General features: G+C 40.1%; 1 protein-coding gene across 1 annotated transcript in view; it reads right to left on the bottom strand.

Annotated features, from left to right (window-relative positions):
- slc2a9l2 (solute carrier family 2 member 9, like 2) overlaps nt 1-24,217 on the bottom strand; it is a 97,944-nt gene that overhangs the window by 50,930 nt on the left and 22,797 nt on the right. Inside the window, exons 6-7 of the mRNA XM_078283666.1 lie at nt 7,194-7,326; nt 1,519-1,706 (exon numbers count right to left, since the gene is read on the bottom strand). Of these exons, the coding sequence (XP_078139792.1) occupies nt 1,519-1,706; nt 7,194-7,326 (321 nt within the window). The remainder of the gene's footprint in view (nt 1-1,518; nt 1,707-7,193; nt 7,327-24,217) is intronic.

Below are 24,217 nucleotides of genomic sequence, written 5' to 3' on the forward strand. Positions count from 1 at the left end.
TTCCCATTCCCTTCATAGGAAGTGGAGGATGGCAGTCCAAAATGGGCAAATAAGGATATGGGTATCAGCTAAAAAATCTTCCATTATTATATAAAACTTAGGGATTTTGAAGAGTTGCTGTCTCAATAACAGTTTGTGTGTTGACACATTTATACTGTATATACATATAAAAAAAAGTAATATAATAAGAATATGTGAGGCATGAATATGGAAATATGACAATGAATATGTGAAATTGCACTGTGCATTGATGCAACAGAATAGCAGGCCTGTCCTCTCCAATCCCAGTAACCAATTTAGCTGCATTAAAATAAATGTGACTGATACATAAAAATCCCAAATTAAAGGGTTGCTGAATGATTGTCTTCCTCATTCAGCCTGAGAGAGTGGAGTATTATAATCAGTCATTACGCAGTTTACTCCAGTCATAAACCTAATATCGCTTTCATTATCTGCCAGTCTCATCCTTAAATAAAACGCTTATCTATAGTGCATGTCGAAAGGAAACGCCTTCATCTGTCAGTCCCTTTCCAAATTAAAATGTTAGTGCATGTGTTTTAGTCAATCTGTTGTGTTCTTTGCCTCCTCTGATTTTCCTTCATGAATGTTGTCCCTCATTTGTATTCTTGCTCTCATCTCGTCATGCTATAATTGTAGATATTAACCTGTTTATCTCTGAACCATTGGCACTGTGGAAATTATTCACAGAAATTTCTGAAGTAAATGGAAGTAAATGTTGTGCGTCTTCATTGGTATTTGTCCTGGCAAAAATAATTCAAAACTCAATTAATTCAATTGCCCTAAAGAGTGCTTGTCAAAAGGCATCTAGGTAATAAGCAGGAGCACCTTGCACAAAGTTGAATCCCATACAAAATTCAGTGCATTTCGCTATAGAGATTTTTGTTTGACTATACTGGAATATTTCAGATGTACTGTGAGACCCTTAATTGCTTGTGCCATTGTACACATTCTCTGTGCATGGCTCATTCTTTTCCTAAGGGGAAAGATGGTGGTGTAAAAGCGTGTCAACAAAACTGCTTTTGTGCTTGATTCATAGAAGCCTTTCATGTTTGATTCATGGAAGGAAAAAGGTGAAAAGGTGTTGTTAAGGGGCATCTCTAGACAGAAGACCTGTCAGTATGACACAAATCTTAAGGCATGGTCTACCCATTTAACATGACAAATATGGACCAGAAAGTTCTCACTGTGCTTGTGTTGTAGAGCAGCTCTAGCTCCCTGTGACAACACTGTCCACTCCTCATTCTGCCCTCAAGTTCTCCACCAAGATCAGTTGTGCAGAATGAAACTAGTGACAATATGTTGTAGAATAAATCTAGATTGTGTAACAGCTTCACAAGCTGTTCCTGAAATACAGGGGGCATTTGAAACTGAATTGAATTGCTTCAAATGTGAATTTATGATGAGAGTATTTGTGAATTGATTTATGATGGCATAAGCTTCCAGAATAAGATTCTACTGAAGTGAAGTGAATTAAGTGATATAACAGCTGCAACTTACAGCATTGAGGCCACAGAGCTGATAGCAGGCCATGGTGATGATAACGGTGATGAGCTGCCAGCGAATGGCCGGGTTCTTCATCAGCTGTGACACAGAGACGGTCTGCAGGTTGTTCTGGGCTCGAGCCTCCGCATGGACCTCTTCCAGCTCCTTGGACACATCCTTCTTCCCCAGGAACCTCTGGAAGGCTAACACGCACATGCACACACACACAAGGAACTATCAGTCAACATCGATAAAAAAAATAATGACCCCGTACACTACACAGGGAAGGAGAACCTTATACTGTAGTCATTACATCACTGGCTAACTTTATCACAATGGCTATAAAAAAAGAGAGTTCAATCACAGGGATGAGACCTGAGAGAGACAGAAAGAGAGTGAGTGAGAGAGAGAGAGAGAGAGAGAGAGAGAGAGAGAGAGAGAGAGAGAGAGAGAGAGAGAGAGAGAGAGAGTGTGTGTGTGTGTGTGTGTGTGTGTCTGTCTGTCTGTCTGTCTGTCTGTCTGTCTGTCTGTCTGTCTGTCTTGGGGCACACAGGCAGTAAACAGCTGACCAATTTTTTGGCAGTGCCTTACAGCTTCGGTCAATTGAAGGTCGCCTTGAACTTATGATGCTACTAGAATGTGCTGCGCTGGAGGAAATCAGGGGGAGTAGAGACGATACTCTCCTCATTTTAATCCTTTCTCCTGTAAAGGCATTAGCATGTCCCAAGCCCTGCGGCAACAGGAACTGGAGGTGGGTGCAGGTTAAGGACACGACCCAGAACGGCCAAACTCCACACACAGACGGTGACTGAAAGCAGGTCATCAGGACACGGGAGTTGGACACTGCTCAGAGTGGACACTGACCAGATTGGACATAGAAAAGGTGGTCCAACCAAGGCCTGTTCCAAGTCCTACAAGGTGGCATGGCACAGCTGTCGGGGATGATGATGGAGTGTGTGTGTGTGTGTGTGTGTGTGTGGACACACAAGTGTTGCTTGATATACACTAGGCAAGATTTTGTAAAAATGTGTAAAAATGTAAAAAAAAATCAAGTTACAAAGCAAAGCGGGACCACAAAAGAGAAGTGTGACCCATCCCCCTTGGCGTAGACTCGCCCTATTTACCCAAATGTAATTCTGAAGTCGGTTCTGTACACTTCTCTACCCACACGAAGTGACAAATTGAGCAATTGAGGTGCATTGTAATAAAGATAATATTGATTTATGAGAGTTTAAAAGAAATAAAAAAAAGTATCCACAAATTGTTCATTCATCTTAAAACATTTTGGAGAGTCAAACTCATCCCATTTAAGAAGAACCTTATAACACCCACAATGAAATCACAGCAAACAAGCTTCAATATGTGCTGTTAAACTTAGTTACTTGAACAAGAGGCCCACCATGTAACCTCACTTCAACAGAACAACACTTTAATTATGATCTAAATTTGCATATGTAGATGAGTTTTCCATTGCTCCTCCCTGCTGATGTAAAATATGAAAAGCTGCTCTAATCCAACATCACACTGCGGCTGTCAAAGTCGGTGGCGTGACATGATATTGATGTTTATGAGCCCATGGTGGGCTGTGTAACAGTGACATTGTCGCCACGGAGGCGGCCTATTTTGTTTTCCCTGCGAGATGACAGCGGGGCTCCACTGCACCATGTTGGGACCCGAGCCCTCGCAGTGCCCCGAGGAGGAAGGATGCAGTGCAACAAAGGGCCTTATCGAGACCAGACACACTTAAGCTGTTTGAGGAGGGCTCCCACTGGGGCATTGTGGGAACAAAAACCCTCCGTGAGACAGGTGTGAAAAAGTCAGCCTTTGAAGAGCGTCTGACAGGGATTGAGAGAGGGTTAACGTGCAGCCGCTCTTTCTTCAATTCAATTCAGTTTTGGTGGTTCACGCATTCATTCCTGCACAGTACTTCTGCCAAACAGCTGTTCACTGCACACAAAATAGAACAACATATTGCATATTTGATGGTAATTCAAAAGCGGAAAAAATTGAGCGACAGCAAAATACGCTTAACTTTATTACAGGGTGTCTGAAAAGTCTGGAATCATAGGGAAACTAACTAAATGAGTATCAAAACTGCTTGTCCGAAGTTGAATTCAAATCCACATCTCCATTCAGAGACCAGAAACCCGACGCCTTAGACCACTCAGCCATCCTGACAACTAGGGAAAACACATGCAACAAGAAGAATATATATATATGGTGTTACTGAACCCTATGACTCCAGGCTTTTCGGACACTCCTTGGAATGTCACAACTCCTGGTATAGATTTTGGACTATAGATAATATGCGAACACCTGAAATGCTGTACATTACCCAGACATGTTGTAACACAATGTATATTCCAAAACACAATGCAGAAATAATGAGATCACTATTTGACACATTCAAAAAAACTAGAGTCAAGGTCAATCACTGAATTAAGAGCAATTTGCCGATTGCTCTGACAGCCTTTAGTATACCGAGCGATCTCAGCTTCAACCTCTGTAACCTTTAAATGGAGGGAGGGCCACTGCAGATATATGACATGACAAGAGACGAGATGGGGTGCGAGAGAACATGCTGTTTCTGTCTGACACTCGGTATGATGATAATAGGACAATACAGGACCACCCCTAAGGATTTGTGTGTGCTGACAACAATTCCCCCAACCTCCGTCCTATCACACAAGCCAACACCATGGATCTGCTGCCCTGTTCAGACTCATGCCAGCTAATGTTGGCTGGCGGTGTTTGGGAAGGTGTGAGGAGAGTTCGGGCAGGGTGATGTTTCACCAGCCCTTCATCTCTTCTTCAGGGAGTTATTTGTGCAGTCACAGCCATTGTCGCCAGTTGTCTGCCGCTAAGATGAAGCTCCACAGAGGAACAGTTTTTTCACCCAATAACACAATACAAGCAGCATGTGGTTGGATACTTTCACAAACGTTTACTGCTATCTGTCATGTTAGAGAAAGTACCTTATGCTAAAACCATACATGTAGTTGTATTAAATAATGTAGACTTTTGTTGTAATTGTGATACTTCGCTGATTGTGTGTCATAAAGTGTCATAAAGACTGATATATAAGCAGGTTTGATGACAAATCTATCTGCTCACCTCACTGCCTTTTGTCCCTCTTGAAAAACAGAGGAAAAAAAATATTTTTTGTTGATTCCAATTTGTCTATTAGACTCAAGGTTGGAATTATTTTTTTGGTGAGAGCAGCTATAAGCAAAGACAATTGGGATAAACAGAAAATGGGCTAAAAATAAAACTGCTCCATCAAGACAAATGCAAGCACCGTCCTTGAATTCCAAAAGGTTTGACAATGAAGTTTGAAGATAAATAAACTACAGAGCTCAAAGTTTTCAAAGAGATACCCTTGCAGGCATCTATCATAGAGAGGATTACTGAAGAAAGACACTTTCATTTCAGTGTACAAAGCATAAAGAACGCCTTCCTAATATGTTTAGCAGCAGTACATTTGAACTTGTATTGCCAGTCATGTTGCACTCTGCACAAAGCCAACTAAACAAAACCCAGCCACAGTTGTTACAGACTGATACAATGTTTCACCTCAACAGAGCTGAGAGTGTATCAAGATTAGTGGCTTTCAACCAGTATGCCATGGAGTGAGTTCACTGGGATTTTGCTCAAATGTAATGAAAATTACCACAGTAACCAAAACAAAAGGCATTCTTATGCTAATTGTGCTAATTAGGGCATTAATTAAGATAATTAATGGATTAATTAGAAAATTGATATCAACATACTTGTCTTCACATCACACAAAGGTGGTATTAATATGAACTCTGTATTTTAAAGCATTAAGGAGTTATAGTTTCAAGAAAATCACATTTTCCTCATTAATATGCAAATGTATACAGCAAGGTGCTCCAAAATCTAATCAGATCATCTACTCTATAGGGGGAACCTGTGGTGTGAGGATGTTTCTATCATGGATTGTTCTTCAGTTTTTGTGTTCACAAGAATGTGTCTACACACAGGCAGATGCCACCATGACGACATTATGTCCTGCAGACCATGAACCATGGTGACAGGACAGAGAAATTCCATTAACGTCATTTAAATGTCATGAAATTAGCCTTCAGTTTTTTCCCTCTGTGTTAATACAGTTTGCTCCTTGGCCAGCAAGTCTTACATTTTGCTGTCTCTTCTCGTATGGTCACACAAGACTTTGTGAGACATTTGCAAGCAGTCGACATTAATCTGTCTCTCACATCAAGTTTCTGCAGTGCAGAATGGGTTCAGAGCCACTACACTTGGCATTCAGCAATATCAGCTTTTATCAGCGTTCTGGTATTCATTCTAGTCTCTCTTGAATAGAAGATCTTTTATATCTTCCCAAAGACTCATATTTAATCATATTTATATGCTGAAGGGGGAGGGATTGCATATTTCAAAGAGTCAATACAATTTACAATAGTTACTATGCTGTACATTGGATGCATTTTGCAACATTTTTGGTACAACCAAGATTTAAGTGGTAAAGCAAACCAAACCACCCAGGTTATTTGTTAAAATTGTTAATGTCAAAAATTAATGAAATCACACTCAATTAGTTCAGAAACTCAAGCTTATTTGGATGTGAATGACTCCAACATTAAAAGCCCCATTCTGTCAAAAGTGCTGCTTCAGTCCATTGAAGTTGAAGCTTTAACTCTTGCACAACTTTCAGCAGGAAACGCGAACACAGGATGTTCCATTTTATAAAGAACACAAGCAACCGGACCATCAGAGGGTACCCATATATAATGCATGGCCGTAGACATCAAAGACACCCGGGGCTCAAAACCTCCCCAGGCACTCCACTGATCAAACTTCATGTTACGCATACCTGACATATCACATTATTTTTTTTTGCAGTAAAACATGTAGTGTGACTTAACCGCTTTTCTCCTACTGGCACAAAGTTGCCTCTCAGCAGGATATGATCAACAAGATGATTAGATTGAGGCAGCAGTCCCATTTGAATTCAAACAACACATTTATGCTCTTTACACTTCCTAAAAATAAGCTAAATATCAAAGGGAAAAAAAGTAATTAAAGTAATTTATGACTTTATCAGTGACCAAGGGATTGCAGCAGTATTGAGGGTCTCTGGCACAGCGTACAGTGTCTGCTTTGTCATTTGATATTTTTGGCTTGAGAACGAAATGCATTGCAATGCCGGTCACACGCTCGTAGCACCGCGCTCCATTGATGAGCAATAGAAAATGCAAGGGTTCGGGGGTGTTTCCAAAACAGAGTATGGGCCAGAAAGTGGGCTCTGAGAGCCAGAAATCTCAGCACTTGGCAAAGTAATCTTGAGTCATTGGTATTGATCAACAACCCTATCAAACCCCCGCAGACATATTGTGGTAATTTGAGGCAGGAGTCCCAGTAAAATAAAAAAAAAACAGTAACAGCAAAAAAACAGTAAAAATCTTACTTAATGCCCCTTTAATAACCCTTTCATAAGCCCTAAAAGTGTGGATTTGACAGTTTTAAAGAACCAAAATGGATCTCAAAAAGTTTACAGTATAAGCATAAGTGTGTTTGAGACCTAAGAACCTTTGTGCAGCAGCATGTATGCACAGGCTTAACTGAGTAAATGTGTGTGAATGTGTGTGTCTGTGTGTGTGTGTGTGTGTGTGGGTGTGTATGTGTGCCTCTGTCAGCGTATGAAATACCTCTCTCTGCTCCAGCTTCGTCCCTCCTCTCCATCAGCAGGTAACGAGGACTCTCGGGGAGGAAGGGCAGCACACACAGCTGCAGCAGCGCAGGAAACGCCAGGAAGGCAAACAGGAAGTTCCACCTGGACTCCTGCAGTCAAAATATTAACGGAAAACAAACTGGAAAATCTTGGACAAAATGGATGTACTGTACAGTTGTAATAAGTGGATGCAAATCATTCCCTCATTCAGAATTTCCTCAAGCAGTTATTTAAATGCAACATAATAATGAGTCACTGTGTTCGTGGAAGATACAGCATAAGCCCATGGCAATTCTAAGGATCCCTACTGCACTCTGAAACCTTGATTCAAGCCTGCCGATTTCAATAAAAGGCTTATGGTCTTCAAGTTATGCATTTCCTTATGCATATCCTCCCTAAATGTAAGAAGTGGAATGAAATGCCTCTGTGGTTCAAATGTTGCCTGCTGATGTAAATAAGCTGGTGACAATAAGTTATCGGACTCATAAAGCCAAAGGAAGCATGAAGTAAGCACATACAGTGCTTTATGCAGGGTATGCAAATGGTAAGATTTTTGTCTGACGATTTAAAGCAGGGCTATTCAATCACAAATTCAATTGGGACAGATTTTAAACAAGGAAATGTAGATGGGCCAGACATTTTCAGCAGCCTATTTAAAACCTTTTTTTGGCTTTTGGTAATGACAAGTTTTAAACAAACGAATGAATGTAGTAAAAAATAGCAATGTTTATTGTTTCACTTTTGAAATAAAAAAAATATTTTTGGTCACATATCTGACCCAGGCACATCACAAAGTGCAGAAACAGAATAAAAAAGAGCTATCAATGCACAGAATCATAACAAGTGGCAATAACAGTAACCAATAACACTATCTCTCTCTATCAGTATCTCCCTCCCTCCCTCTCCCCTCTCTCTCCCACACACACACACACACACACAAAACAATGTTTATTGTTTCACTTCTGAAATAAAAAAAAATATTTTTGGTCACATCTGACCCAGGCACATCACAAAGTGGATACATGAAGGGAAGCTGCTGTAGCTCTCTCTTGGTCTGTGCATGACCGCACCAGGGTAATACGGCTCCGATCGTAAGATGCAATCAAACTCTGCACTTTAGCGTCCCTCTCCTGTGATCCCTCGGGAAAGTTTGTCCGGAAAGTTTGGTGTTTCTCAATGTGGTGCCTCCGAATATTATATTCTTTAACTACCGCAACGCAAGTATTTGCCAGTCCAGGCAGGGTTAAACCGACGGTTTTCATTGTCAATTCTACATTTCAGGGTTGACAGAGACATATTTTCAGAAAAAGTGGGGGTCGTTTTATATTCGAGGACTAGACAAACATGTTCACAACATCAGATATTCTTTTTGAATGGATAAAGTACCGGTGTAAAACCAACTCCTACACAGAGTTGGATTATGGGTTGTTTGTAGCCTTAATGTTGCTAGGCTAGCGAGTGTCTTAAAGTCTGTTTATAGTGAGTCTGTTAGAGTCAGTCAGCTCCAAAAGTGTTTCGTTAGTCCAGTTTAACCTGCAGGAGTTTCTGAAGGTCGTGTAACGTGTTTTTCTGCCACGGAGGAAATAAATTAATGACGAGTGAAAACGAGTCCAAATTTTTATAAAATAATATTACAATTAAAATATTAAAATTGCTATTAAAATAGTCTATAATTCAAGCTCGCTGGGCACTCTGAGGTTGCTTCTGGGCCGGATGTGGCCCGCGGGCCGCCAATTGAATAGGCCTGATTTAAAGAAACAAAATTACACTTTATGTTGGAGAGATTAAACATGTTTCTCTCCACCAGAAACAAAGCTAGATATAAGGTCAAGTATTTCACTTCAAGCCAAATCTTAAGCCCGCCTTTCACTTTAATTCTAGCCACTGATCAATCAAATCAAAACTAAAAAAATCAGCAGCTTTGATCAGCTTTTGATAATCAAAGATGTCATTTCTACTTCTCTGTTTTTCCTCTCAGTGTTTCCCCTACACCCCAACAATGTAAAAATACCACATTGAAATTCTTTGAAAAGCTAAATACTGGACTGGTTTGATTTTCTCTTCGATCAAACAGATTTCTACATGTATGGTGACCATTGTTAGAGTTGAGGTTATGTCTAAACCAGGATGTTAAAAAAAAAAACACACATTTTAAAGTGACGCCTCGTTCTTCTCCTGGAAGAGACCTGGACAAGGGCATGCCTGCCTTTTGTTTAACAGCTGTGGCAAACTCAAAAATTGAGTTGGCCACACTCCCAGCCACTGCAGGAGGGTGAAGGTCACGATGATCAGAGGATTAAGAGGCCAACATCCAGAGATCTTCAAACTTAGGAATGCAGGAAGCTAGTCCATGTATTTCTATATCACCTCCCCACCAATTCTGGATTACTCATTGGGACTGTAGATATAGATATAGATGCAGAAACAGATACATGCTGCATTAACAGGGATGCAGTTAGCCATCAAGGTTGTCTCAGTCCCATCAGACAGTGGCTATGTTTACATGCACACCAATAATGCGATTACAATGCGATTAAGGCAATAATGCAAGTAAGGCAGAACACCATATTTTGATAATGATAAAGCGATTATGTTCATAGTCGAAGTAAGCATAATCACAGTAAGATATGTGGAGTACTCCGATTCGCATTAATAGGACATGTATACACCATACATACGTTCAAGAAATACATGTCGCATTTCTTGAACTGCAACCAAGTTGCGCATGTTAATTGTAGCCTGTATGGGCTAGATTAGGGAGTTATTCTTACCAATATCTGTCATCCACAACAGCTTGTAGGATATATTTTGGTTGATGAAATCACCATATCCATCCAAAGGCGGCAGCACATGAGCGTTCTATCTGCAGCCTCTAATTTGAACGATGTGGTGCGCATTTTCAAAGCGCTGCGCAATTATGCACACCGCAACCAATGTGGGTACATTGATTAAATATTGCACAACCAGCATCAGGCTCTTGCAAAGTAGGTAGGCTACACAAACTTCTGTGTTTTTGTGCACACCGAACTGCTATTCCGCACAGCGTCTAAGGTTCTACAGTGCAAATCATCAGGAATACAGGAGACAGACGCTGACATCCTGGAGACAAGTTTGGCTATTTTTTTTTCAAAAAATATATGTATATATCCCATTTCCACAATTCTCTCTGTATAATCAAAATTCAGTGATGTAAACGGGATTATTATGGGGAGGTGTCATCATGTAAACGGCTTAATCAGACTATTGCCTTAATCGCAGTATTGGCAATAGTCGCGTTATTGTGCACATGTAAATGTAGTCAGTGACTTTTCCACAAGTTTTCAGGAGAAAAATTGCCTAAGGGAGTAAATATTCATCACAGTCTGGTGGATTCATGGAACCACATATTAAAGCTGGTCTTTTCAAAGAACTACTGCTCAAAAAATAAACAAATAAATAAAGCACAAAGCACAAAGCTGGGTCATTCAAGCCAACCTTGGATGTGAACCTGTCACTCAAACATGCCTGCTGTGGTTAAGGGTATCTTATTTTCACTCGAAAAGTTTTCAATTACTCCGACATGTACCACTGAATCTCCCACATATTTTGTTTTATATCAAAGAATTCCTTACATGCCTCGTGAGCATCACAAAAACAGTGTAGTCATCATTTTCCTGAGCTGATGATTAAGCCTGCAGCTAAGAGTAGAGTGACAACCAGTCAGTCTGGGTGAAGGATAAGGTCACTGACCCGGCATTACACCGTCACCACGGAGGATGCGTCAACCACATCAAAATGGATTTCTGACTCACCATGTGACAATACACATTCACATAAAAACACAGAGACGTACGTAGATACGCACTCACAAGCCCCCACACACACATGCAAACCATTCCCCTTGGGAAAGATAACAGGATACACAACCCCATCTGTTTGGCAGATCTGTGCTTCTTGGTCCCAGTTGGGTAGATGGGAGTGGGACAATAGTAGATGTACAGGGACTGTGGCCGGAGATGCCCTTTAGAGAGAAAATGCCAGCTCCCCAGCTGCTCACAAGAAGCCTGTCAGGGATTCGGGTGCCTAACCTTTACTAAGTGGAAGAAAATTTGTCCTTCTGTAAAAATATTCCCATCAAGTGTTGTTCAACAACTCTAAATGTATATCTTCGGTGTAAAAAAAAAAACAGAATAACTCCACATTCACAAGCTAGTTATTCTACATTGGTGGTCCCCAAAATGGGGTCAAACTCAAGGGTTAGTATGAGTTACAATACAGTATGTGAAAGTATGGCAAAAGATTGCAATCAAAGTCCAACTAATTAAAGGATTTTAGCTTTTAAAGGATTTTGGCGAAATTTCAAACATTACCACCATAGGCTAAATTTATGAATATTAGATGTTCTAGATAAGAGCTAAATGAAAAGGAAAAGGCTAAATAAAAAATAAAATTATGTGTGATGGGAATTAAGATGTACAATTTTACTTATTAAGACTTTAAGGCTAAAGTGTGGATTCTGGTTTGCAACTGCTGTAACAGCAGGTGAATATACATGAAATAAAAATAATGAGCTTCAACCATTTTTAATAAGGAGAGACTTTTTGATAGACGGATAATCACCTTTAGTTATTAAAAGTGCTTTGATGTCCAAGGGTAAAGGCACAAGCCATCATTCTAGCAAAGCCCTTAATGTGCAGAGGTAATTAGATTGATCAAAGCCCTAATCTAATACGTTCCCACAATCTTGAGACTATTATTACTACTTTTATGTGGAGGAATGCCTCCATCTCTATTCCTCATTTCTATAAAGTTTAATATTTTCCCCCATTCAAATTGTATTAATTTGTTGCATACATTAGTAAAGATTTTGAAAAAGTTAGACTAGGCATGGCTCTGGCATGCAATGGTTTTCCTTGGGTTGATGCTGATACAGAATAAGTGAATAAGGTCACAGAGCTGGTTTCAGCTAATGGATAGTCTGGTTTCCCTTCGGTTATTGACTGCTGGAAGCTTAATCCTCCTGAATTCTCACATGATGCCATGTCTTATTTGAACAACGTCTTTGTCCTAGTGCTTGAGTCTCTAAAGCTAGTACAGTGAACTCATTTGCCTGGACACTGATGTAATGTTGGATGTTTTGGCTCTGTACTCTTATCGGATGTAAATTGAAAATGACAATGAAGTTAAAGGACAGATTTAATTTGAAGGTATTTGAAGGTATTTTCAACAATATACATTGAACACTTTAAGAACTACAGTATATGATCCCAAATTTCTTGGTGCCGAAACTATTTAAGGAAATGAAAGTATAGGTCCAAACATCAAACACTGTTTCACTATCCAAACTAATGGAGCTCACTGTATATGTAGTGGCAAAAAGGCTGGGGGATTTTTTTTTTTTAATGTAGCCCATTGATGTAGCCCATTGTTGACAAGACAAAAGAGTGTCCGTAAATGAAAGTCAATTAAATCCAAGCACTCCAGTACAATCCAGTTTGCTTAAATGGGGCTGTCAAATTTAGAATTTTGTTGTCATTAAAAGTGTATTTTAAAAGATAAATGAGTTTGTTGTTTGTTAATGTGTTAATATACTACAATGGCTTTATTTTAAGATATTTACATCACAGCATCACAGCAGATATATTGGCAAGTGCAGGAATGCAGGAGTTGGACTGGCTGGAGTGGACAAGCATTCACATGTGCTTCACACACACACACACACACACACACACACGATCTTGGCACTGTTTACATTATGCACACATACATGCATGAATGTGCTCTACCAACAGTGGTTTTTAAGTGGGGCAAGCCGAGCGAGCCACCAGCCGCGTCTCCCTCCTGGGCCTTGATCTCATCATGCCCGGTGATAAAACACATATCAGCTCGGAAAACTTAGCTATGACCTGGATCGTTAATCATTTCAACCAAACAAAACACCCAAATGGATTGCACCCAAGCTGAGGCACCAGAGAGGGGGGTGAAAGGAGAAACTCAAATTTCCCTCAATCTCAATGCTAATTTATTGCTGTATTCCAAGGGCCTTGCAGCTTTCCTTCTCAATTATCTCGTGTGAGAATGCAGAGGCTGGAGGGTGAACGCTGACATCTTGTTATTGAGCAAAAGCAAGGGATGAAACAGATCTTTGCTGCCTGGGGCTGGGAGGAACGCAACAAAAGAGAATGTAGATTTCATGTTGTTGCTCGAAGTCTCCACAAAGCCAGAGGGGGGTTGAGTAATATTTCAGATATACGACAGGGAATTGTCAGGTGGACCGCATCTCTGTCCAATTCTACAAGCTAATATTATCTGTGTTAGGTCAGTCTTAATTACTTTACCCAGTGAGACCATTCCCCAAGTGAGAAATGAAACTGCTCCTTGCTAATCTTTACTGGTCATGGTACAAGCAGCAACAATTAACTATAAATCTCTAATTCCACAGCAGGTGGTGAAATTTAATTGGCTGTCACTCAACGTTAATCAGTCAGAGACTAGTGCCTGATGGATTACAGAGCCTGCTTTACCACGATCTGTTCTGTTCAAGATCACAAAATGTGGAAATGGGAGTCCAATCACGGGGGAAAGTTTAATGTCATCGCTCATTACCTGTCAAAGAGTAAGAGACCATGAGATTGTATAAATGTTCTACTTTCCCTCCAGTGGAATACAGCAGTAAGTAAATAGAGGTATTTTTGACCAAGCCAGTGATGCATGTGGCAAGCCGAAATAAAGATGAAGAAAATAATGGCTCAGCTCCTCTGTCTGTTGAGGGAATTTGTTGAATGCTAATAAGACACACAAGATGGCCACTGGTCATACAAGCAGAGGGATGACCATGAAACAGGCAGAGAAATGGTGTGAAATGATGATGGAATGAGGAGCGTTCAGTGGGTTCTGTGTGGCCTGTGACCCCTAGCAGTCTGCAGAGATAACGCTTGGCTAATCTATGAAGAACAGGAACTGCTCTTTCCTTTGAACTTTATTTCTAATACCATGCATTATTAGTGTTTCGCAAGCCTGCCCAATACCTGAAAAGAAAAAAATGTTCCCTGGAGGTGTTATATATGGCTGTAAATAGGAGAAACACAATGACTCTTCCTATTTTAACTTCTCAAAAGAAGAGAGCCTGGTTGGTAAAAACATCACGTCACCACAACCTCAGCCTCTGGAATACTATATTGCTGGAAATCCCCCGGGATCAGAAGAAAAACCCATCATCCCTCTACCTATACCTGCTTGTAAGGAATGTCACCTTGTCCGCCAGGCTGCCTTCACGCTGCTCCTTTAGGAGAGCATGTTGACGGTTGGCCCCTGTTGGTGTGTGCCTTCTCCTTCTTAATATGTTGAGGCGATCCTCACCATTTGGGGAATAGGCAATTTTCCTCTGGGATTGACACCTTAAAAGGAAGAGTGCTAACACAACCTGAGAATCTGACCGCAGGTTTGATAGTTTTATGTGTTTCAGGTATGGTAGCACTTTGGTATTCGCTTACAGAAATGTTACAGCATTGAACCTAATTACTATTACGTGGCTATACTAAATGATTATTGTTTTGTGTTTCATTTGTACTAATTACAAATAAATAAAGCACAATGCCTGCATGCGTGGTAGAAATTGATTCTGGCTTCAATGACAGCATGCACAGCACACCCTCAATTCTCCTTCATCTGTTTCATTTTGATGTTTGTGGCACCCCTGCAATGCTATTGAGCAGAATCAAAGAGAATACCGCTCTCATATCATACCACCCACAGTAATACAACTACATAATTAAACAAGTAATTAAACACAGAAATGAGGTTACATTAAATTTGCACGTAGCTCATTCCCTGTGGTCTCTGTGTGTGTGTGTTTAGGAGAGAGAGAGAGAGAGAGAGAGAGAGAGAGAGAGAGAGAGGGAGGGAGGGAGAATAAGACCAATAATAATAAGTGCTATTTAAATAAAGTTTATCTAAGCAGAGTGTACAAATTGCTTTTTGCAGGAAGGCATAAAAACAAGAAAAGTAAAATACATTAAAAGGAGGATAGATAGATAAATAAATACATAGATGAAATGAGATAAGAGAAAATAAAAAAAAACAGCAGTAAACATTAAAAGTGAACAGGATCAACAACAATTACATAAAAGCAAGTCTATAAAATGGTGTTAACAAGTGATTTAAAAGATGATAGTGCCTTAGCAAGCCTAAGTTCCTCAGGCAGGGCGTCCCAGTCTAGGAGTTCTGATGTCACCTTTAGTCCTGAGTCTAGACTGAGGGACAGTCAAGAGGTTCCCTGCAGGAGGATCTCAGGCTGCGCTCTGGCTCATAGGGAACTAAGAGGTCAGTAATGTAACTGGGGACCAGGGGCCGTATCCACAAAGCTTCCTAGTACTAAGAGTTGGTCCTAGCGGTGAAATTCTAAGAAAATTCTTAGATTGATGACGTTTTCTAAGAATTTCCCCTTAAAAGTAAGACTAAATCCTAGTAAAGATAAAAGCTATTCACAAAGCATCTTAGCCCTTAAAAGAGCTCCTAAGGTGGAAAACTGTTAAGAGTAGAGAGGAGGACTTTTAGGAGCTTGGGAGTTTCTTAAGGAGAGGAGAAAATGGCTGAAAGACGCAGAAAAGACACATTAATGCTATTATTATGATGAAAGTTATCACAATGTTAAGATATTTAGCAACAGGCAAAAAGTGCAGCAGTGATAATTTAGGTCTATGCAACCACATAGTAGAATAATCACACAAACAATCACAGCTCCTTCACAGCCTCATATAGAGCTCAACAGTGACCGCCCACTTTTGAACGGCTCCGGTTGCAGGAAGTGAATTTCCCATTCATTCCTCCATTGACGTTTCAGAAAATCCTTATATAAAGAGTTTTAAGCCTGGAACTAAGCCAACCAACTACGAGATGAATCGTGACCATAAAACATTTGATTCGGAGCAAAAAAATAAAAATTTGGAAAACGAAAAAAAAAGGCAAAAAAAAAAAACCTTTGCCTTTTTTTCTGTTTTCCAATTTTTTTTGCTCCGAATTTTCACCAAATCTTAACATCAAATTAGTAAAGTATAATAACATTACTGCAGTCACCCAAATAAAGGCACAATGCGTCAACTTGTGAGGAACGTACAAGTATTAAAAAGTACCGTTCGTATGGTTTTCAAAGATTTTGTCCAATCAGCTCTATTTTTTTTTATTTTTGATAGTATAAGCAAACCACGCGTTATATATCGAGTAAATTGTGTTTCATCTTGTGTGATTCCTTGTTTGCATTCTGGATGACAAAAAGAGGCGTGATGATTTTTCTTGATCAACCAAGGCTAAGATAAGAGCTCTCTGAGAGGATTCTCAGAATGTTTGTGGATACGGGCCCAGATCTAGCTGAACTTTAACCGTGATCAGTAAAATCTTGAAATCAATTCTGCATGTAACTGGTAACCAGTGGACAGATGGTAAAATTAAGAATATATTATATGTTATATATTATATTTGTTTGGTACCAGTTAAACTCCTAGCTGCTGCAGCTGGAGGCGTGATAGTGACTTTTGTCTGAGGCAGGAATCGAGGGAGTTACAGTAGTCTATACACAAGATGAGATAAAAGCAAGGATCTTCTCTAGATCTGAGAAGGATAAAAACAATTAGATTTTTGATATACTTCTCAACTGTAGAATGCAAGACTGCAGTAGTCTCTTTACTTGTTCTTCAAAAGTCAGGTCGCTGTCAAAGGTCACACCTAGGTTTCTAGCCGCTGGCTTTGTGGTGGAAGACAGACTACCAAGATCCTTTAGAGCAAGGTTTTTGGAGCTAAGAAGGCCAAATAGGAGTATTTCTGATTTGCTGTCATTCAGCTGTAAAAACTTCTGACATCCAACACCTAATGTCTGCAAAGCAGTTCTTAAGAGTGTGTATGGAGTAAAATCTGCGGTGTGGTAATTTGAGGTGATTCATTTAGTTACCGTGGCGGTACTACCGTTGTGGAGACACTTTACTGTGGTGTTATTGTCCCGGTAAAAGGCAATGAAAATCAATGTGTAAATGAAGTTTTGCATATTAAACACCCCCCTGATCATCCACGCCCATGCACAAGCACAATGGAATGCACCTATCAGAAGGGCAAAGAAAGACGAAGTTCTCACCAGCAGAACTCTGTATATTAAGAGAAGAGGTTGTGTCACTTGCAAATGTATTAACCACTAATACCTGTTTGCAAGGACAGCACTGAAACACAGTGCCAAAACATAGCTTTTAGAGATATGATGTAGATGTGCTTTTATGAATCGCTAATGGGACATGCAAATGATCAGAAGCGGGCGGTGATGCCAAAATAGTGCAAGCAGTGAAACTGAGGTGGTAAACCCAGTTTATGAATAGAGAAACTGCACCGCCACGGTCTTACCCACTACAGCGTTGTTAACCCTGCCGGTGAGTTTTATGAATATGGGGCATTGTGCTTTGCTACAGTCAATAAATATAATATTGGATCACTGTAAACAACGTGTCTCTTTTGTTTCCAGGCTGGCAGCTAGTTAGTCAGATTCAGCTCTATTCATGTAGGTTGCTGAACATTAAATACATAAAAACTATTTCCCTTCACATGAAACATCTATTATTTTCAACTTGAGATATCATTTCCCTTAAATGTGAGAAAATATATTTCAAATGAGATTTTGAATTTGTGCCTATATATATTTTATTAATGCATAGTAGACTCCCCCAGTCATTCGGAGGCATAGTAGACATCATATATCATATCAACAATAATATGAAAACCATAACCTACAACCAGACATACTGTACTTCAGAGATAGCTTGCACAAGTGTCCTGTGTACAGCTAACAGCAGCAGGAGGTTGGGGTGATAGAGGGAGTTTTCTGCAGCGACAGCAGCAGTGGCCTGAATGATCAGCAGAGTGAGTGTGAGCTGTCATCAGCTGATACTGATGTACTGTTTGGATGGGACAGCTGATAGCCGACCAGCTGATGGTGTGCATGACGTCAGTGTTCTGCCTGAACTAACGCAACGCTCCATTTCAGTCAGAGACACTTACGTCAAAGGAGTTTGGACCATTTACAACAACAAATGGTTATACAGTTGTATTTGTCGGACAAGGCTCTGCTCTTGATAATGCTCCTCAAATCCAAGCAGCACACAAGAGATTCTGCAGGGAGTGCAATAAAACCCCCAAAACAAAAGATTGCTCCATGCTCGAGTCTTGAATTAGCAGGGAGCGCATAAAAAAACCCCAAAACAACAGAGCCAGCACCTGACCGTCCTCATAATAGTACATGTACCTATCATATCTGAAGCAATAAGCATGTTGCAATTCCCTTTGGATGATTACAAAGTCCTTCTCATTAGAGGCATGAGCTCAGTAAGCATGCTGGCCCCCTCTCATTAACATGCAGCACGATACTTTAGTACTATCTTGATACAAGGGAAATATCCTATGCACCAAATGTACTTAGCCTATGTACCTATATCCTCTGTACCTAGATACTACCCTATGTGAAGCAACAAGCATGTTGCAATTCACTGCTTACGAAGCCCTTCTCATTTGAGCCCCAGCGGTGACGGGACGCCATCAGCGTGGACTGGACACCAACAGCATTCAACAAACGCCCCTATGAAGGGAATGCCCTGGTGTCTAATGAGCCGCAGCTGCTAGAGATGGAGTGGGCAGGATAAAGACAGGATAATGGTTTCCAAGGCTTGAAGCTGGCATTCATGACTGAGGCCGTCGGGTCAAAGTTATCCGAGTTTGGACTCTCACTTCTTAATGGAAGTCACAGCAGTGCCGGTGGCAGCTGCAGGACGGGCAGCACAAACATGGCTCTCTCCTTGGCGAAGGAACGTGGACTGGCATTATTATTTCAAGGTCTATATGCGGGTTTCTTCATCTAGCTCAGAGCAAGACATCTTGAGAACCAGACAGAAGGTAAGGCACCACAAAACACAGTCTCTATTTCTCACCATGAGCAAATACTGATCTGTGTAGAAATCTTGAGTGATTTTTTGCAACGACTTGGGCCAACAGCCGCAGTGGAATGAATGATCAGCAGAGTGAGTGTGAGCTGTCAGATTATAAAGACCGCCTCATTGACTCGTTTAAATATGTGAGTGTAAGAGTCAGGTGATACTGATGAGCTGATGTGCTATTTGGATGGGACAGCTAATAGCTGATCAGCTGATGACGTACACTACACTACTACTCACTGTAGGTCTGTACAATTCAATTGACATTAATGAATCTTCCATGTGTGTATATGTAATTGGTATTTGGGAGCAAACCAACCAAATTTGCCCACATGTCAACACTGATGTCCATCTACCAGCCTGAATATCTATGAGCACATCTGTTGAGTAGGAAACTTTCTATACTATCAATAACAACAAATAGATGAAGAACAAACTCACCTCTCCAATCACGGTGGTTTTCAAGTAATGAACTACATTATATTTACTTTCATACACGCATTACTTACATACGCACATTTAACTAAGGCAATATACATATATATGTATATTAAATTATTCATTAAAACGGGAAATCTGTTTTAATGTCTATCCATGTGGGTTTTAATTTGAATTTTGTCATGTGTATGTGTATCCATGTTCGGAATTATCCCTGCCATGCCATGTTTATCCATGTGCGTATGTCTCTATGTGGAAATATCAGTGCAAAATGTATGTGTGGTTATGCATGTGTGTGTGTACACATTCTTAAATGCTTTTATTTTGTTGTAAAGTGTGCAGAGACCCCTTGGGGTGATGTTGCACTATAAATAAAATAAAACTGAACTGAACTGAAATCATTACCTTTAATGCTCTTAATGTAAGGAATGTCTGAAAAGCCAGGGATACATTATGAAACGAGTGCAGGTATAAACTTGCGGCTCTTATCCCTCATCATGATTGACAGCGTGTGCATGGCTTTTCTCTCAGAGGGTTACAGGATTAGTATATGTTCAGGAGTGCAAAGAGCTCAAACGTAGACACATACAGACAGTATCTACAGGTAAATATCAACCAAACCTATTTAGTACACCACATAACCCTAATGTCTAATACCCAGTGTGAACAAATGAATTGCAGTTGAGGAACCATCACTGAGTATGACACCCCACTGATTTTCTATATTATTGACTTTTGTACTCCACAAACCACAGAGGGCAAAGTCGGCTGTGAAGGAGGATAGATAATAAGGGCCCATTAAGGCAGTTGATTGTAGTCTTACTGGTGCAAGCTGCATTTGAAGAATGCTGATAAGGTCAGTCTCTAGGGAGAGTTCAGTGAGAGACAGGCTAAAGGCTTGTTCCTGCTGTAAAGCTGGAATAAACATGTTCCCCTGCTGGGAGAAGGTTAGTGGCCAGGTATGAAGGTTAGAGTGATTATCATTTGTCAAAGCTTATCACCATTTTGCACCCCACACCGACTGACATCATAGATCGGCTCACCGTTAACAATTTGATCGATCAAGCATATATTAATCGATAATGTACGTTATGTGCTATTTCTCATTTTTTTCGGAAATGATTTACCGCCACAAGGGCGCAATTTAACTTTCACCGCCTATACAGAGGAAGAAGAAAGCCAAGCAAGCGGGCGGAAGCATTACACCCGAAAAGACAACAGAGTTCATTGTAAACATTGTAATACAAAGTTGAAATATAGCACCTCTATAAGCACAATGAAAGAGAATGCATTCCCCCGGCTGGCGAAGTTGGCGCGACACTATTTGTGCCTCCCGACCCGGGACAGCTGTTCCCCCGGAGCGTGTGTTTCAGCGGATGGACTGACTGTCACCGTCAAAAAAAACACGCATTTTGTATTTTCTATTTTCTGTCAAAAGCTGTTTTTTACATAATGATTAATCGATTAATTGGTCATTAACGTGACCGACGATCGATTAAGGAAATTTCTGAAAATTTGCATCCCTAATCGGCTCCCATTAATACAAGCCTCAATGGACAGGAAACCTGTTTGAATCTCACAACCAAAAGCCAGCAAACACAGTGGTGCCATTACCATCAAATATGTCACAATGTCACATGTGATGTTTGTGATGCTCTTGTCAAAAACCAACGTGCCTGAAGGGCACCAAACAGCAGATATGAATACACATTGGCTATATACTAACATATACAACTCCATATGATATTTATGAAGGTGGTCTGGAGGTTGGAATGATGGATGGGTTCAGCCAATCCTTATAAATTAAAAATGAGTGCTTGGCCACTACACCTATGTATAAATGTCACTGCAGAGTCACAAAGGCAAAAAAAAAAACATCGGAGCATGTTCACTCAACTTGGTCAAATCCTCTGAAAATAACACCAAGGACCAGGGGATTTGATGTTCAAGAGATAAATTGAAATCCAAACAATATTGATTTCTGCCTGCACTGCTTGAAAATGCACATTGATTCAGGGAGGGATGAATTTGGGTCTGAAGAAATTTGACTTCATAATAAATCAACGGTCAGATATCAGAGTTTGCATATTTACACGCTAGCTTAAAAAAGGTGATTTTAAATTCAAAACAAGAAATCATGGTGTAGAAATGCAATATGCTTCTTTTTCCTTCCCCTTAGATGTAAAGAAGATTGACATTACTAGTTTAACTGTGCTTAATCTTGGATTTGGAGAGAAAGGAAGGGAAGGCTCATGAGACGCTCACAGAGAACACTTTAATAATAAACTGATTAAGCCCTCATGCAGTATAGGCATATGTCTATAATAGAAATATAACATTCTAAAAGGAGAGTTTTATCCAAAAATATAAATATGATACTATGACGTAAATATGATACTATTCTTAAAACATTGCTGGAATGCGAGCAAATGCACTGTGGAATATTATTCATGTTATTAGACAGCTTAAGATCCCAAATAGAATGCAATTATCCACCTTTTTGACATTATGAAATGGTCAAGCAACATGGAGACTGCTCTATTTATCTGTGCTTAATGTACCAGTGTTTCTGAAGTGTACAGCATAGGCTGTCGTGTGTCTTTGTGCTACCATCAAATCAGCTCTGGGATCGCAACATTCTCATCCTCCAGCTATGGGTGAGAGTAACACATACTTTCTAATCTTAACCAGGGTGCTAAAAACCTTGAACTAACATCAGATAATGTCAAAATCAACTGGCATTTCCTCCTGACCTCTCAAGATGAGCTGTCCCAAGAAAAGAATTGGTACCACTAAATCTGTCAATTTAACCCTTTTCTTCATCTGACCTAATGAACTCCAATACCAGTTGTACGGCGCTGGTAGAGACACTAGATCGACAAAAAGAAAGGACCTTATCTAATCTAAGTCTTGCTTCTGTTCTCATTCACTCAACAATGAACATGGTCAAGGACAGATTAGAGTAAAAAAGACAGAAAATGAGGAAACATAGCAGCTTCACTGTGCCAAAGCACTCCAGAGCATTCCAGATACTTTGTAGATCTTTCCTTCAATCATCACAGTCATTAACTCACACATAATCAAGTTTACTTACACGTAATGTAAGAAAAGTGATCTGGGGCCGGATTCACAAAACCTTCATAGGAAAAAGAAACCTCTTAATTATAAATATTTTTTGTAACTTTAGTTACAGTCTTAACAAGTTAAGAAAAGTTGATATTCATCAAAATAGTTTTTAAGTATTTGCTTAACTATCTTCATATTTTCCTTCCTAATAGGATTCTTATAAATAAATAGGATCTATCTGAAGAGCACTCTCTGTTTGAACAGTTCACTTGTGAACATACTGTATACTGTAGCAGACGACAATATTGGCTTACTTCCCCCATGCCTGCATGTTATGTGTGGTGTGTTTGTGTGTTAAATGTTGTCAGTTTCATTTAACAGCTATGACACTACACCACACACTGGCTCCCACAGCAACCTAGAAGCAATCAACCTCCCACACAGAAATCTGCTTTTACCATAAAATGTTTTCCCTAGCAGTGTATGGATTAATAACATATCCATTTGGCCTAGTCCGGATACAATAGTGACAGGAACACAAGAAGGCATTCAGGTCATGAGTCACATCATTACCATGGGATTAAAGTTCTCACACTTTCTGAACATACACAATTGGCAAAAGAAGGAATGGGGATTGCATGCCATGAATTTGAGAAAGCACTTTAGAGGCACTACATTCAGCTGTTAATTCAGAGCCAAGGTAAGCAATGAGCTAAAGAGCAATACAAGTCAACAGAAGGTGCCAGGAGTAGATTGTTTGTATGTCATTGGCTTTCTGTCAATGTATATTATACCACTGAATTTGGCTTGCAATGCATCTGTGCCTTGGGCTAATGTCTGTTTTCAGCCCTAACTGATAACAGTGAAAATCTGGCACATGAATAATCATGTGTATAGATGGGTATAGGATCCCCTGCTGTGAGAGAGTCACAGCAGTAGGTTTACTAGGCCTCATCAACATGGCTAATCCAGGGGAAATGGATAACCTTTCCTTACCCTAGAGGAAAGGTTATCCATTTCCCCTGGATGCAGAAGACGTGATTGCGAATTCAACGTGACGCCTGACTGAAACGGGGGACAGACAGAACCAATCAAATACTATGTAGGGTGAAAACGTGAACTCATTACTGAAGTGGGGAGGGATACGGTGGCTAAGACATGGTGCTGATGGGGAAAATCTTGTCAGCCAGCCCGCCCTGGTAATTTGGCCGGCTAAATAGTGATGTGAAATCATTAAGTGCAAGCACCAGTCTCGGACAAGCTCAAGCTGGAATCTTTGTATGTACCACTGTATTATAGTTTTTACTTCATTTTATTCATTTTTTTTATTTGGCATTTCTGTAGTATTGTCAAGTGCGAGAAGAAAGATGGGAGAAACAGATTACATGGTATGTACTATGATACACTGAGCCGTAGAGCTCTCTAATGTTTGAAATACTTCTGGGCATTTCTCTTGGATAAAATGAGTACTCATTATATTAAGTGTGTCCCTTGATACCAGTAGGCAGTGTAGTTTTCTCCTTAAATCCAATGTGCAGTGTTGAGTGCATAAAAACCC

Source organism: Centroberyx gerrardi, chromosome 5 (genome assembly GCF_048128805.1).
Source record: "Centroberyx gerrardi isolate f3 chromosome 5, fCenGer3.hap1.cur.20231027, whole genome shotgun sequence".
Lineage (NCBI taxonomy): Eukaryota > Metazoa > Chordata > Actinopteri > Beryciformes > Berycidae > Centroberyx > Centroberyx gerrardi.